Raw genomic sequence first — 17375 nt, 5'->3', positions numbered from 1 at the left:
AATATGAATGTGATTACAATGCATAGTGTAATTGAGAAGTCATTAGAAAAACAAATCATTTGAAAAATACTTTATTTCCCAATTCCCAAAACTTTATTCATATCACACATCAACTCACCACAGAGAATGAAATAAGCATCTTTGTATAATGGTGTAAAACAACAGCAGAATATTTACATTTAATGCTTATAAATTACATGGATTATTTGACAGTGGACACTTCAGTTACATATCCCACTAAATATTGTAGATTATGCTTTATGTTTTTATCTTTGTACAAGAACGTTTGCACTTAAATCATCATAGTTTTGGCTTTTAAAATAACTTTACAGTTGCATTCTTGGGTTGTTTCTCTCAATTTTAAACAAATTGTAGTTACTAGTTCTATATAGTTATTAAGTAATTTTTACAAAAGTAATCACTCCTCCACTTTTAAATAATCCATAAGTGCTTCTTCAACAATAATGAAAGCAGCTTTGTGTTTATCACAGCAACAATAACAATAATTTGGCAAATAATAACCATATTCAACAAGCACAACCATGAAAGAATATATATTATAGTTTTAAAATTACATAAATATTAATATGTAGGTAATGAAGGGTATGCTTTGGTTTAGTATTTGATTACGATAAATACATGCATATTAGATTTTTAAAAGTTAGAGCTTTTGTATTTGAAAGTCACCGACTGTTTTGAAGAAATGAAATAAGTAATTGTAAGTGAAATAAATATGTAAATACCTAATAGGTTAATTGATTAAATCCTCTGTGTATTTTCTATTTTGTGTAAATGGTGTGTATGAAGAGAAATCAACAGTGCTTATCTTTACATAAGCAATACAAACTGCTAATAAGCAATAAAAACTGCTAAATATTCGTGCAATACCTATAAAAATGTTTGCCATTTAAAAAATCTCATTCTTCTATTTACATAAGAGAAAGTGTAACGAGAGACTAGATGATTGAAGTCTTGGATACTGATATTATTGCTGTTATACCAAGCATACAATCTAATATGGATAAACCTCTTTAAACTCTTCCTCTATGTCAGCTTTATTTAATTTGCCTGTTGCTATGGCTACCCAAACAGCTTTTTTCTTCTTCTCTAGTTCCTTCAGTTTAGTTTTCCTCTGTTTAGTGTGATCTTCCTGGATTTTAGCCATCTGTTCCACTTCCTGTTGGTGTGTCAGGAGTTCAAATTTGACATGGTCTCTCATTGGTGGGTTATAAATACTCACACGTCCAAGAAGCCGACCATCTGGTCCTTTTTCTATAGGTTCATGTCGATTTTTTCTCAGCTCTTTAAGTTCAGAAGCTTTGTCCTTGACTGTTTTAGGGTACATCAGAATGGGTACAGTGCTGCTTTCCATGTTAGAAGATGAGAAAATTGGTTGGGATTTGGATTTGACGAAAAGTTTGCCCACCCCTGGAAGTGCTGGTGCAATGTTTGGTGGAATGGATTTTAAAATTCTGTGGTTAGTTTTTACTGGAGCAGTTATTGGCCGGGGTGATGGCGGGGTTACTTTGATTTGGGATTTCTCGTCGGGTTGTAAGGGGCCAGCAGAGATGGGCCGTATGACCCAGCCTTTTGGGACGGTTGATTTTATTTTAGAGGGGTGGAGACTCGAATGATGCATGGGGGAGACAGGAGTGGCGGCAGTTATTGTGACGAAGCTTTCCTTGGCTTTGGCTACAGCTGGTTTGGATAGCTCTTTTGTTTTGACGGACCATCTGTCTGATGATTCTGATTGACTTGCGTCATCGTGAATGAACATTTCCAAGCCTAGTTCTTCAACTGGAACTTTGGTCCTGGGGTCAATGCGACTGGGGGAGGAGTTGGGTCGCTTGGTGTCCGAGACACCTTGAGGTTTCAGGTCCTGCATGTTAAATTTGGTGTTAAAGTTGGTCTCGGATTTGGCTAAAGATTTTTCAATAGTGCTCAAGGTTAGGTAAATAAAATCAGGAGGGACAACACTCTCTGTCTTCATTCTGATCTGGGAGCGTAGCAAAGCTTTCATTTCAGACAGGCTGATGTTTTTGTCTTTTGGAACGATGGGTTTTTCAAATGCCCACGAAATTCTCCTAGTCAGGCGGACTGGTTCAGCCTCGTCTTCCTCGACGGGTTTATCTTTGATAGTGACACTAAACTGCGAGGGGGCTGACCTGCCTCTGGTTCTGCTTGAAGTCAGGTTCGTCGTAGAATGTTGACCCAAGGCATCACCCAGATCAGATGCGCTGCTCTTCTCGAGTTTTTGGTATTCACCCAAAGAAATCTCAGACGAAGAGTGGAGTGCATCGTACATCCCCAAGGTGCTTTGCACGCGTCTGGCGTTGTCCAGACTTTTAAAGCTCAGACTTTTAGCACTGTGGGGAAGCTGCATGGCTCGGTACTGGTGCTGCAACAGCACCTGCTTGGTGTTGGACTCTGGCGCTGGGGCGTCATGGTGGACTATTTTGAAATTAGCAGCGCCCGCTTTACGCATCCTCTGTGCTCGTATGTACGAGTATGGTTGTGATCTCACAGGAGCATCACTGTATGATCCATACTGCACTAAAGATGGGACCTGGTCGGTCTCGAGGCTGTAGTCCCAGTTGACTGGTTCAAAGTTCATCACCAGCAGGTTGTTCAGCGTGTTTACTGTAATTCTAAAAGTTTAAAGGTTTTCAATTAGAACAATCACAGTTTAACTATCTAGTTTTAATTTTATCTGGTATTATTTAGTATTGTATAGTCCAGATTTACTTAAGGATGTGCTCATATTCTGTAACACAAAAATGTGACAATATTTAACACATCCCTATATTCAACATTAAACAATTTGACCTATCTTTAGACCTCCACCTTTCTAAGTAACCCCCTCCCCCAAACCATAACACTATTTTGTACTACGAAATTGGTATTTTAAAGTTTATTTTGTATTAGAAGAAAATCAAATGCAGTTTTACATTGCTCTATACTGCCACTCCCACTATATAACACAATGTAACCACTCCATCCCCCTTATCTTATATAATATATGCATGATCCATTAGTTCTTGAAATGAAACTCAACAGCACTCAACACACCAAACACTTTATAGAGAAGATATTATCATTTTTAAGTTAAGTCTGACTTAATGTTAAAAAAATTAGGCCGCTTACCTATTTCCTAAAGCAACCATGGATAAAATAGGATCACTTCGGCTATTTCCTCGCATAATACGACAGCACTGACCAGTGATCAGATTCCATATCCTCACCCTCCCATCTGCCGAGCCTGTGATGACACGCAAGTAGATAAACTCCAGGCACAGCACTTTCCTGGTCAGAGAGATAAGTACACACTTAAGGCTTTGATATTAATAAAACTTCAGCAGGATAATACATGATTAGACAAAAAAAATTGTTTTAATTAAGATGTATTATGCAAATTTACTTCGGGTGTCTTAGGGCTGACAGACATCTTGAATGTTGTCCTAACGCACTCCAACCTAAGGCGTAGCCGTCCTTACTCCCTGACACAATGTGCCAGCGATCAAACTTGATGGCAGTGACTGGTCCATGATGGCCTGTTAGAGTCTGGACAACGAGGATATACATGGTTACTAGTGTAGTATACAACAATAACTAATTTTTTGTTTTAGCCTCCTTTCTAAAAATATTAATGGTTTAGCCATAATGTTAACATATTTTTGTTCCATTTTGCTGTGTGCTTGTTACTGTGTTTACCTTGACAAGATTCCCTGATGAAACTTCCCAAACTTTCACTTTCCCAGCCTCGCAGCCTGTTATACAAAACTCTTTAGACAAGGCCACGGCAAGCACTGGAGCTCGATGCTTCAAATTTCTCTGGCATTTGCCAGTTTCCAAACTCCAAACTAGGGTGGAGAATTAATAGAATATATATGCAACCTAGCACATATATGCATGTGTGTGTGTGTATATATGTATATATGTATATATATATATATATATATATATATATATATATATATATATATATATATATATATATATATATATATATTTATATATATATCTATATATCTATCTATATCTATATATATATATATATATATATATATATATATACATATATATATATATATATATATATATATATATATATATTTATTTATATATATATATCTATATATCTATATATATATTTATATATATATATATATATTTATATATATATCTATCTATATATTTATATATATATCTATCTATATATTTATATATATATATATCTATATATCTATATATTTATATATCTATATATTTATATATATATATATATATATATATATATATATATATATATATATATATATATATATATATAATTAAAAGTTAATGAAATAAAGTAAACAAAAAAGACTAATAGGAAAGACTTAAAGACTTACTTTTACAAAGATTATCTTTAGAGCCAGTTGCTACAACATCTTCATTTACAGTAATGGCCATGACTGTGTCTTGGTGACCTCTGAGTATCTTGAGGCACTGTCCAGTTTCTGTAGACCAGCATCTGTGATAACATATGTATGTTGTACTAAGTAAAACAAATTTTTGAACTGATACATGTTTAGTCCTTTTACTACACACCTTTCTAATATTATAATATAAGATTACATGGCCTGATGGTTCAAACTTATTCTATAGGCCTATTATTTTTATTTTTTAATATATTAATATTTTGTATTGATTATTTGAATGTTTTATCATACAATGCTTTAAAAATACCTGACACTTGTGTCATAACTGCCACTGAGAACTTTTCCTTTATCTTTCAATAAATAGCAACACCTGATAGAGCCAGCATGACCAATGATCAAAGGACCAACTTCTTTACCAGTTTCACAGTCAATGAAGCGCACTTTTCTGTCTTTAGAGCCAAGTGCTATGAAATTGCTCCCATCTGTGTGCATTACTCGATCTTTGTCTTCGCTATTTAAACAATAGAAATATCAATTTACCAGGAAATTCAATGTGAATTGTTTGATAGAATATACAGAAAAAATTAAGAGCAAGACTTTTAATAATTATTTTAATCAGATTATGTGCTGTGTGAAAATTTTATTCATGTAGTTAAGAATATTTAAATATTAAGCAACATTACATCTTCACCTAAAAAGAAATAAGGAAATGATACAAATCTTAATGACCATAAATTATTATATCAATCCTTAATGAAAAAAAAATATCAAAATAGTTATTGTTGAGACACTAAAAATATTTCTGTACATTTATCCTAGCAGGGCATTGAAATAAAATGGTATTTTAAAAATAGATTCAAGCACAGTGTACTGTCCCATCAACAAACAGATTCAAGCAGTATAGAGCACAGAGTACTGACCCATCAACAAACAGATTCAAACAGTATAGAACACAGTGTACTGACCCATCAATAGATTCAAGCAGTATAAAGCACAGTGTACTGACCCATCAACAAACAGATTCAAGCAGTATAGAGCACAGTGTACTGACCCATCAACAAACAGATTCAAACAGTATAGAGCACAGTGTACTGACCCATCAACAAACAGATTCAAGCAGTATAGAGCACAGTGTACTGACCCATCAACAGATTCAAGCAGTATAGAGCACAGTGTACTGACCCATCAACAAACAGATTCAAGCAGTATAGAGCACAGTGTACTGACCCATCAACAAATTCAAACAGTATAGAACACAGTGTACTGACCCATCAACAAACAGATTCAAACAGTATAGAGCACAGTGTACTGACCCATCAACAAACAGATTCAAACAGTATAGAGCACAGTGTACTGACCCATCAACAAACAGATTCAAGCAGTATAGAGCACAGTGTACTGACCCATCAACAAACAGATTCAAGCAGTATAGAGCACAGTGTACTGACCCATCAACAAACAGATTCAAGCAGTATAGAACACAGTGTACTGACCCATCAACAAACAGATTCAAACAGTATAGAGCACAGTGTACTGACCCATCAACAAACAGATTCAAACAGTATAGAGCACAGTGTACTGACCCATCAACAAACAGATTCAAACAGTATAGAACACAGTGTACTGACCCATCAACAAACAGATTCAAACAGTATAGAACACAGTGTACTGACCCATCAATAGATTCAAGCAGTATAGAGCACAGTGTACTGACCCATCAACAAACAGATTCAAGCAGTATAGAGCACAGTGTACTGACCCATCAACAAATTCAAACAGTATAGAACACAGTGTACTGACCCATCAACAAACAGATTCAAACAGTATAGAGCACAGTGTACTGACCCATCAACAAACAGATTCAAACAGTATAGAGCACAGTGTACTGACCCATCAACAAACAGATTCAAGCAGTATAGAGCACAGTGTACTGACCCATCAACAAACAGATTCAAGCAGTATAGAGCACAGTGTACTGACCCATCAACAAATTCAAACAGTATAGAGCACAGTGTACTGACCCATCAACAAACAGATTCAAACAGTATAGAGCACAGTGTACTGACCCATCAACAAACAGATTCAAGCAGTATAGAGCACAGTGTACTGACCCATCAACAAATTCAAACAGTATAGAGCACAGTGTACTGACCCATCAACAAACAGATTCAAGCAGTATAGAGCACAGTGTACTGACCCATCAACAAATTCAAACAGTATAGAGCACAGTGTACTGACCCATCAACAAACAGATTCAAACAGTATAGAGCACAGTGTACTGACCCATCAACAAACAGATTCAAACAGTATAGAGCACAGTGTACTGACCCATCAACAAACAGATTCAAACAGTATAGAGCACAGTGTACTGACCCATCAACAAACAGATTCAAACAGTATAGAGCACAGTGTACTGACCCATCAACAAACAGATTCAAACAGTATAGAACACAGTGTACTGACCCATCAATAGATTCAAGCAGTATAGAGCACAGTGTACTGACCCATCAACAAACAGATTCAAGCAGTATAGAGCACAGAGTACTGACCCATCAACAAACAGATTCAAACAGTATAGAGCACAGTGTACTGACCCATCAACAGATTCAAGCAGTCTAGCGCACAGTGTACTGACCCATCAACAAACAGATTCAAACAGTATAGAGCACAGAGTACTGACCCATCAACAAACAGACTCAAGCAATATAGAGCACAGAGTACTGACCCATCAACAGATTCAAGCAGTATAGAGCACAGTGTACTAACCCATAAACAAACAGATTCAAGCAATATAGAGGACAGTGTACTGACCCATCAACAAACAGATTCAAACAGTATAGAGCACAGTGTACTGACCCATCAACAACCACCATGACATTGTAAGCTCCACAGTACACATTCCTCTCCTCCATGATGACCTTGTTTGTGCTGATGCCGCTGTAAGCCGTCTCATAGTTGATCTCACTCTTGAAGGTGGGCTCAACTACATTACCATTGGTGTAGATGACATCGTGGGTATTGGGGTCAAGGTTGGGGACCAGGACATCAATGTCCTTAGCATAGAAAGGGTTTGCTCCATGTGCCGCTGCTCCCTTGGGTAATATGTAGTGAAGCAAGTATGTTTATTTATTTTTTTTTATTTACCTTAAAAACAAGCATTAAATGAAAATTTTGATTCAAAATTTTAAAAAATATAATATATTACTTTAAAATTTATTAATACTGTAAATATACAGACATTTTCATAAGGAAAGGAATATATTGTTTTTAAGTTCTATAAATCACTTTCATTAGTAACAAACCACAAGGTTTTTTAGAAAATGTAGGCCGATATGTTGCATTTGCCTGTTCATTGGACAAATGCCTAGCAGACAACTTACATGCTATGATTTCTCTTGTTGTGATTTTGCTGTCAATTTTTTCAGTAAAACTAAATAGCTTTAACACACCAACCTTTATCTAAATGTGTCCTTATTTATAAGGTTAAGTATAACATTTTTAAAAATGCAGTTGAATGTTGCCTGTTTTTAGTATTTCAAATTTGTTATAGTTTTTCCCACTTTTAAGCTAAATTTTTTTTCTTTGGTAATAAACCAAGGGAGATAACAATTTACCTGCATAAGCATCACCTCCTCACGAAGTTGCTGACTGACGGCAAATTCCACCTTGACTTCCTCAGCCAACTTTCGCCAGTTTGGACTGACACAGAGAGCATTGTAGAGGGAAACCATATCCAACATACTGAGAATCATCTTGGCCAAGTGGACTGGTAAACACCTTATAAAGTCTTTATGCTGGGAAACACCTGAATAAGCCTTAGCTGAGGTGGGTATGACAAGGAGCAGAGGATCCACACTGTTGAGGGATGCACCAGACACTGATTGGTTATCACTGCTTCTGTGTGCATACTTTTTGTCTTCTTTATAAGGGATGATCTCCCCTGTGAATGGGTTCTCTACAATATTTGAGTAGCCAGAGTGTGACATGAGCATAAGGTCTAGTTCTGGGTGTTCTGATGTGTGGTGAGAATATTCTGTTGAAATGACTGAGGCGGCTTCATAGTTGTCTATATCTACAAATAAAAGATGCACTTTGTATACTTGTTTTATGGGCTATAAAATTAAAGGCTTTAACAAAAAGCATCTTTAATAAATTAGCTTTGTCATATATATTGAAGTTATTTTAATTTTTACTAGATCTAGGCTTAATCAGGTTTTTTTTTATGCTACTGTTCCGTTTGTACATTGCATAAATAATTAATTTGGCTATGGTGTAGAGGAAACAAAATAGCTTGAATATAAATAAAACAACAAGTAACTAAACAAATACAGAATGTCAAGAAATCTTTTTTAAACAAATACTTGTTTAAAGGAATATTATTAATCTTTCTCATGTTTCTTAAATAGTATTTTTATTCAGTCAATATGACATAGTGTAGGACAGCATGGTCGAATGGTAGAGTATAGACTCTTAAGTTTGAATCCCAGGTTCAAATCCATTGTACGTCCCTGAGTTCACCCAACTCTGGTGAGTACCTGCCTCACATTAGGGAAAGTAAAGCCATAGTGCTGACCACACTATCCCTTCATAAGCTGAGGTTACAGAAACAGGTGAACTTAACTTCACCTGCCCCATGGACTGTCAGGTTCAAAAGGACTTTACTTTTTTTTTATTTGATATATAGTTCAAGCTATTAGTATTAGTTACCTATTTGTGATTCAGCAGCTTTCAGCTCAGACGCCAGCATGGTGCGAGCCTGTTTGTACAACTCCTGTAAAAGATGAGCGTCACACTGCTGGAGCAGGTTGAGTGTGCAGTTCATTTTGGTCCAGTACGTCGTGTGAGCGAACCACTCCCAGGTACCCAGCATCAGCTGCTCCACTTTGTTTGCATTGATGGCTCTGTCAGAGCTCACGGTTGCCGAGTCAGTTTTTAAACTAGGCTGTGTTCTCGCTCTAGCGTACATCCCATCTTTGTTAAGTACTGGTTGTAGTAGAACGACCAAGTTTTTCAACAGGTCTGTGCTTTTTATTCTTCTAAACAATCCGAGCATGAACCTTTTTTTAGAGTGATCGCCAAATCTAAAAAACCATTCTTTGATTTCCCTGAGTTTAGTGTTTAAAAGGCAAGTGTCACACACACCACAAGATGTGTACTTGGAAATGTTTATGCATCTGAGTTCAAGCGCTTTGCCAAGATTAAATTCCTGCTCTTCACTCTGAGAGGAAGGATGTTTCATAATTTCAGAAAACACAGTTGAAGGTGATATAAATGAATTATGGGACTGAGAAATTGGATGGATTGGTGGACTGGGCTCCATAGTCATCATTATGTCCGGCATTCTGAGCTTTGTAGGTCAAAAAAACGTTTCCTTCATCTGAAAAATAATGTCAATAAATAAAGTTGGTTAATTCAAATTAATAATTGCGTATGCATAATGACAAAACAGAAAAACAAATTACTTGTTGTATATTTTACGGATTATTTATTGTTAAAACCATTCACTTGATCAAACTGGCTAATTCATTAGTTTTTGACTTTACTTTAAAGAAACAATGTTTTCAGCAAGGGCTAAATTAAATCAATCTAGATCTAGTTAGTATGTACTAACATGTTATTAACTAGACATTTAACGGTAACCTGTGACAGTCTGTGTTTTATTTGCCTATATGAAAGGGGAACAATTGAATTAATATGTAGAATATAATCAACAAATGCTCTATTTTTTAAAAAAATTAAGAAATTAGTTTTTTTTTCCCCATGAGGGTAGGTGAAGTATGCACATTGAGGAAGGGGGAGGGATGAACTCACCACTTTTAAAATTAATCTAGTTTTAGGCTGTGTACAATTGTAAGTAGTATGTAGTGATGTCGATTTTATAGATAACAGATAAATAGTGCAATAAAATGAAGGAGCTTTTTTTCCCCACTGGATCTCTGAGAAAAATACTTTAGTTTAAAGCAGGAATTTGGAATGGAATAATAAGCCCCTAATATTTTTCCTAATAAATCTAAATTCTAAACTAATCTAAACCTATTGGCCTAACTTAGTAACTTAGTATACATATGTCATTATGACATAATATAATATATGCAAATAGCAAAGTTAGACTCACTGCGTGTAAATTAAGAGAATCGTATGATTGTGCTGTTATTAACCTTACATAAATACTCAAAATACTCGGTATGGTCTCGTCAGTCATTTTAGATCCATTTTCTCGTATACTGTCTCCAGGGTAACATGTGTTTACATTATTAGAGTACCTTCCCTTTAATATAGTTTTTTTTTTAATTCTACTAAATAAATGCAATGTATAATGACAAAATGCATTATAAAACTAGATATATATCTTTAAAAACAGAAATAATTTTAATTAAATTTTAAAAATTTATAGATCTAGATCTAAATTTAAAATATAGATCTAGATCTGTCTCTAGATATCTAAAAATATAACTATTTTTGAAACCGGAAGTAGCGACATGAGCTAAAGAGTCATTTTGCTTAGCAACTGGATCTTGAAAATGGAGGAGCAAACATCATGTTTGCCTAGGCATCTGCTGAAAAACAAACAGCAGAAGCACAACGTGTTTACTATTGTATTTTAGATTGTATCAGTTATATCGAACTGCAGTTTTATTAAAATTGCAGTTTAATTGTTTTTTACAATAATTACTAGAGTCTAGATCTACCCTAAATAAAATTATTTTAATTTTGTGAGTGACTTCCAAAATCAGTCACCTCACAGTTCAACTTTGGTGTTTTAAAACTTTTTTTATTAGTTGAATCAGCATCAGTAAATTATTTCTAAAATGGCTCTAGAAAGAGCAAAGGTAAGCTTTAATTTTTAATCATATACCTTAGTACTATAAGTAGTATAAGTATAATTATTATAGATCTAGTAATAACCTAGTGTTTAGTATCAATCAAGTAATGAGAAAATAAATTAAATAATACTTTAAATTTTCTAAGTAATTCCACAAAGTAGTAAAATAGGCCTATCTAGTATCTAGGACTATAATTAATAATTACTAGTAATTAGGCCTGTTGATTAGGCTGGTTAATGATTAGCTGTAGGCCTATATAATATTACACTAACTAAAGTAAAGTTTAAAATAATTCATTTAGGTCTAGGACCTGTTTAACATTTGTTATGGTTTGGATAATCAACAACTAGAACCTTTTTGAGAATAATAGTATAATGATTATGATTCAATAACAAAAAAAATATGGTCTGTGTATATAAATAACACCCTTCTCTCATAATATATTTCTTACCTCAAAGAAAATTTGAATTTATATCTTAGTTGTGTGAAACACCTGTGTATAGCAGCAGTAAAGTTAGGGGGCTTCCAGGCCTCCCTCCATTGCCAGCAGAAGGGAGTAGGGAACCATCTGATTTGTACAAAGTAAGTTTTTATTTCTGATTTGTTTTTAAATGTGTTTACTTAATGATCATGCACATCTTCAGCTGAAATCAGAATTACTAAACTACGGTTACTACTTTTGAACCAAGGTTAAGAAATTTACCTTAAAACAATTTGGATATTTCAATTTCTAACACTTTGGTGACACAAATTACAGATTGTACTACGCAACAGTGAACATCCTCCCCTAATGAAAAGTACCTCCTGGACGCTAGCAGCACCATTTAAAGAACAAAAGTATGACAGAACACCAAGTGAATCTATAGCAAATGTGTATACACCTACTGCAAGCAATCTCAAATTGAAAGATTTGCCGAAGTTGTACAGAACAAGGTCAAAGGGTAATACATTGTTATATTACATAATTAATGCAGTTTTACTTTGAACAATTTAATTACAGCTTTATCATAAATATCATAAAGCTAGTTTTCAATATAGTTAAATAAAGTATGTTGTAGACAGTGCTGGTGCCAGGCTATTTAGCGCCCTTGGCAAAACTTATTAAAATGCCCACTTTAATACAAATTAATTACTAAAACATATGTATAAGAAAACCATTAAAAGTGACTTATTAATTTATTATCAATTGCATACACGTTATAAGTAGACATCAAAATCAAATTTTACTTGCCTCCTTTATCGCAAAAGTTTGTACTAATTCCTTCAATTCCAGTTTGCAAGCGTAATCACATTCTATTGAAATAATTGCTAATTCAATGAGTATACTTTACGACATAGTCCCCCCTCTCCCCAGAAAATTTCAACTGCACCCCCCCCCCCCCCCCCCCGCCAGAAAAAAGTGGAGAAAAAACAGTTCTTGTGCTGTTGGGCTCTCTGCAGACCTCCCAGGGTGAGTTCCAGAATGGAACTTACCTGTTTTAAGCTTGACTGTCTAGTTATAATCGTGAAATGTCTATATTGTGTTATTATGTAATGATTTTTTGTTTTTGAAAAATAAAAGTTATAAATGTTATAGATTCCAGCCTACAATTGTTCTATATTAATCATTTAGGAGATGGTGAAAAATATGAAAAAGATATTTAATTAAATAGATGATTAATTTACAACTAAGACGATTTTAGACGCATTTGTTGCACTATCTTATACAGTATGTCTACTAATATTAAATATTGCAATCTACAACGGCTACTGATGTATTTGTTTTTCAATTTGATAATTCTAAAAATGCAAATAATAACTTAAGGTTGTATTATAAGTAAGTCAACCTAAGGTTTAAGCATGTAAAGTTGGAAATCCAAATACCAAAATTTCATTCAAGGGAAATAACTTTTGCAAGAATAGCTAAATTACCCTGTGTTACTAAGACATGCTAGAAAAATACAATAAAATGCTTTAAATTTCATCACATAACTATTATAACAAATCTTATATATTAGTTATGTAACTGTGTCAAAACAATATATTTTACAAATTGACTACTTAACTGTAGGTTTTGTTTGAAAGTCTAAACACAAAGCTTTATTATAACATACTTCTAGTCAATTTTAATGACATGCATTCAAATGCTGCTATATAGTATTCATCATTCTTAATTTTGGATCCCCATAATAAACAGCAGCGGTTAAAAAAAAAATCAAATACTGGTAACTGTTTAATCTTATTTTTCAGTCTTTGAAAATCTACCTGTTGTTGAAAGTGGTAGGTTAAAAACCATTCTATGGTGTGATAACAATACTAACATGTGTTTCAGGGATTATTTAACAAATATATTTTTATTGTTCAACATGTATATAACAAATTGTCAGTTACCGGTATTTAAGTTTGCTTTTCATTTATTAAATTATCTTTTAGTATTAAAATATGCATTAACATTAAGGAAATAATAAGTTGTGTAGTTATGCTCTTTTAAAAATAGAATTATGAGTAGGACATCCCTGAGCACATCTGCATCTACCCTATACCAATGATACTAATATTCTGTTAGTCTTTGCTAAATTAAAATGTTTTCTTTCTGTAGTGATATTTAAGACTTGGAAGTGTATATTTAATGTATAGCTTGAAACTACTTACAATTTTTTTCCCTATTTATTTTATATAGTAACTCTAACAATAAACTATGAATAATTACTAAAACTTTATGTCAACATTGTTAATTTTAATATTTTTAAAAGTGAATTTGCTTACAAAATGGCATGAGTCTAGGACCTTTTCTGTCTTGACTGACAGAAAAGCTTATGCATATTTATTTGCATGTTTTATTAAGTAATTGTTTCTACTGCAAATGTAAATTAATTGTTGGTAATTTGTAAATATTGGAAAGTACAGAATAAAAACCTCATTGTTTTTTAAGTTGTTGATTGCCTGCATTTGAATTATATTACATTTTTTTTTTAGTGGAAAGATTAAACAGTCCAAGAAAACTGCATCCTTTACCTAAAGTTAAAAAGTTTGAAGAGTGAGTTGAGTGTTTTTTTTTAGACATGTTTGTGAAATATTTTCTTATAACAATAGTACTGAAGGTGTTAATATAAAACACTTCTGCTACTAATCTTAGCATGTAAGCTTATAACATCCAAATAATATAAAATAAAATAAAATAATTTTTTTGTCAATAACAATACAAATATTTTTACAGACAAGAAAATACAGCACCCAGCCGACCTTTAACCCCAACAGAACAAATTGATGTAATGATGGCAGTACAAAATGAGAAAATAAAAAGGTCTAGAGAACCAACTCAAAGAGACTTAGAAGTTAGTCACTTTACCCCAGTTCTTTATAACTTGTTTTTCTTAAAACCTTTAGATATACACTCTAGTGTATCTAAATTATAATCCTTAATCTTGTCTCATAAGACTTGAATAAACTTATTTCTAATTTTTATTTCTGTAGCCATCTCCATCTTTTTCTCAGTCACACGGCCTATAATAAAAAAGAAATTTTATTCCATCCAGCGCTACTACTATTATATCCGCAAAGGAATCTCCCCAAACATGCTGGCACCACAGCCAAGCCAGCAGTTGAAACATATTGAAAGAATGGTTCCTCAAAATCTTCTCTTAGCCAAACACCTTCAACCAATGTGCCAGCAACTAAGGCTGGAAATAGCTAATGACTATGAAATGAGTGCACGTAAAAGTATAGGTATAAAAAAAACACTTTTTGATTTACAAAAATGTATTTTATTTATTCTTAAAAAATCAGACATAAATTTAAACTTAAGTATTTTAGTGGACATCCAAACATCAGAGATAAATGTACTATAGAAGCATACATTTGTTTAACATATTTCCTAATTGTTTAAAAAAATACTTTTATTTTTTAGTTGACTACATTTTACAAGAAGAATCAGAGAAAAAAAGACTGCATATAGATTGGATACCAGAGTCCTTTCCTCAAAAGTAGGTTTTTTAGTATCTTTGTTTCTTTTTTTTTAAATATGTGTCAAACGCCTTTACAACTTTTTGTTTCTTTTTTTTAAAATATGTGTCAAACACCTTTACAACTTTAAAAACATTTCTTTGACCTCAGGGTGATTCGTGCACCTGTACCCTGGCACTCCACCTATGCAGCAAAGAAAGCCATTAATGAGCAGCATTTATTTACAACTTGTTCGCTCATGCTGAAGCTGCAAAACCTGTGGTTTAATGAGTAGGTATACATTAACTACCTTTAAAAAATGTGTTTTTAAATTTTTTTAAACTTGTCATTTTTGTCATGTTTATTGTGTTTTTTTCCACATGAAATAGTAGCTTTATTTTTTAATTAATAATTAATAATAAAGTGAATATTTATTACCCTTTTTTTATAATTTTTTTAATTGAGAACATGTTCAATTCATTATCTCCACTTTGTTTGCCAGATTTTGCCACCTGCGCTTTGTAAACGTAGACAGCCTGCTAGCAGCGGATCTACCACTTCTGCCAGCGGAATTTGAGTCTCTTGTCAAGACGCAGTGCTGGGAAGCTCACGAGTTTCTCAAGAAAACGTATGTGCTGTTTCTATTGCTATAGTTATCTATATTTATTTGCTCCTAGTATTGTATTTGTTTCTATTGTTTTTTCTATTGTCATATTTATTTTTTTATTATGGTTTTTTTATTGTTGGCCCTCAGCTGGATCCCGACATGCGCCAAACTGTTTGTGGATTACAAGGAGGTGTGGCAGGATTTAGTACCACCTGGCGAGTACGACAACACAGATATGATCCAGGAGTTTTTCTCTTGTGTTTCCTCTCTGATGTCTCTACAGCTGCGCTCAATGGTCATCAACTCGCTGGCTGACTTTTTGAACTTTTTTAGACGTCATGAGGTGTGTAGCGGTTTTTTTGTAGGCTCATTTAAACAACCCACTGGTAGTGTTACACTCGTATGACAGAGCAGAGAGAGGCTGGTCCAGTCTAGTGAAAATGTGTTATATGTTGGAGGGTGGGTGTTAAAAAGTTTGATGCAGAATGTAGTCTGTATTTCCTTAAATCAGTTTTGCAAAATTATAAGTTTTTTCATAAATATGGATATTTCAAGTTTGATGGAACTTTCTTGATGTTATTTTAGGGGATGTGGTCTAGCATTTTGTTTTGTGTTATAGAGGGGGTGGAAGTGGAAGGTAAAAAATGGGCTAAAACTGTGTAACTATTTATGGACATACTTTTTACTGCTTAATTAAAACATTGCAGGTGACGACAGGTTGCATAGTAACTATGTAACTTAAAAATTTGATAGTTATTTCTTCAATTTTTTTAAAAAATTAAAAATGTGTACATTTATATTTCAGGCTGGCAATGACTTTGGAGAAAACTATGATGAACTTGCTTACATTGAAAAGCAGATTATGATTGTCAGGCTAAAAATAGAAGAGCCAAAAATAATCTTTGAGCCCACCTTCAGAGAACTAAGGGACATAATTCTCAGGTGCTTTTCCGAGATCATCGCCAGCGGTGAAGGGATTTCCAGAGTAAGAAAGCTTTTTCCTTCTGTGATTTGTAGGGTTCTTTTTTGTCTCATAATTGTTTGGATTAACTTTTTCAGACTTCACAAGGTGTGTAGCATATTTTCTGGTAGGAGCCCCAAGTTTTTAAGTATATATTAAAAGGTCTATACGTCTGCTGCTTTTTCAGGTGGAATGTGAACTTTTTCCTGACATGAGAGGTCAACGGCTTTTATTGCGCTCTGTCAGAATTGATGAAAGTCTTGTTACAGACTATGTGGATAAGGCCATGGATATATTTAGATTAAACATCGCTGGACCACAAAAGTTTGTACAATATTATTTACTTCTAGTAAAATAAGATTAACAAATAAGTGAGCATGAGGAGAAATTGACTGTTGTGAAAAATGCATTACTTTAGTGTAATAGTGAATGATTTCCAATTATATTTTGGGTGTAACCTAATTTAATATATACATCTGTTTCACTCTAGATATTTGAATGAATACAAAAGATTTGCAGACTTATTGAACAACAAAGCAGATCAGGATGTTTCATCCTTCTTGAGAGAAAAACATTCAATAGCTGCTTTCAAAATGGTTAGATTTTAATACTGTTTTATTTTATTTCTGTTTCATGTGTTC

General features: G+C 33.6%; 2 protein-coding genes across 3 annotated transcripts in view; one reads left to right on the top strand and one right to left on the bottom strand.

The window, feature by feature from the left end:
• Positions 1-55: 55 nt before the first annotated feature.
• Positions 56-10650, bottom strand: LOC131927827 (F-box and WD repeat domain containing protein 10B). Its single transcript, XM_059283685.1, has 10 exons — positions 10537-10650; positions 9129-9798; positions 8036-8493; positions 7278-7513; positions 4729-4932; positions 4392-4513; positions 3712-3860; positions 3419-3561; positions 3145-3303; positions 56-2648 (listed from the first exon to the last, which is right to left on the bottom strand). Exons 2-10 carry the CDS (start codon positions 9760-9762, stop codon positions 1013-1015), a joined length of 3741 nt encoding a protein of 1246 aa, XP_059139668.1. The 5' UTR covers positions 9763-9798; positions 10537-10650; the 3' UTR covers positions 56-1012.
• A 280-nt stretch (positions 10651-10930) lies between these two features.
• Positions 10931-17375, top strand: part of LOC131927810 (dynein axonemal heavy chain 3) — a 43274-nt gene continuing 36829 nt past the window's right edge. Inside the window, exons 1-14 of one of the 2 annotated variants that reach the window (XM_059283636.1) lie at positions 10931-11251; positions 11726-11827; positions 12003-12186; positions 13475-13504; positions 14201-14261; positions 14442-14559; positions 14761-14950; positions 15132-15207; positions 15338-15457; positions 15669-15794; positions 15921-16116; positions 16579-16758; positions 16922-17058; positions 17225-17330. In XM_059283636.1, the coding sequence (XP_059139619.1) occupies positions 11231-11251; positions 11726-11827; positions 12003-12186; positions 13475-13504; positions 14201-14261; positions 14442-14559; positions 14761-14950; positions 15132-15207; positions 15338-15457; positions 15669-15794; positions 15921-16116; positions 16579-16758; positions 16922-17058; positions 17225-17330 (1647 nt within the window). In that variant the 5' untranslated portion in view covers positions 10931-11230. The remainder of the gene's footprint in view (positions 11252-11725; positions 11828-12002; positions 12187-13474; positions 13505-14200; positions 14262-14441; positions 14560-14760; positions 14951-15131; positions 15208-15337; positions 15458-15668; positions 15795-15920; positions 16117-16578; positions 16759-16921; positions 17059-17224; positions 17331-17375) is intronic. The other variant, XM_059283637.1, reaches the window with a different exon arrangement.

This window comes from Physella acuta, unplaced genomic scaffold, assembly GCF_028476545.2.
Source record: "Physella acuta isolate Inbredline_101_S28 unplaced genomic scaffold, ASM2847654v3 ptg001441l, whole genome shotgun sequence".
Lineage (NCBI taxonomy): Eukaryota > Metazoa > Mollusca > Gastropoda > Physidae > Physella > Physella acuta.
The sequence above is the reverse complement of the archived record's forward strand: the minus strand, read 5'-3'. Positions and strand labels throughout refer to the sequence as shown.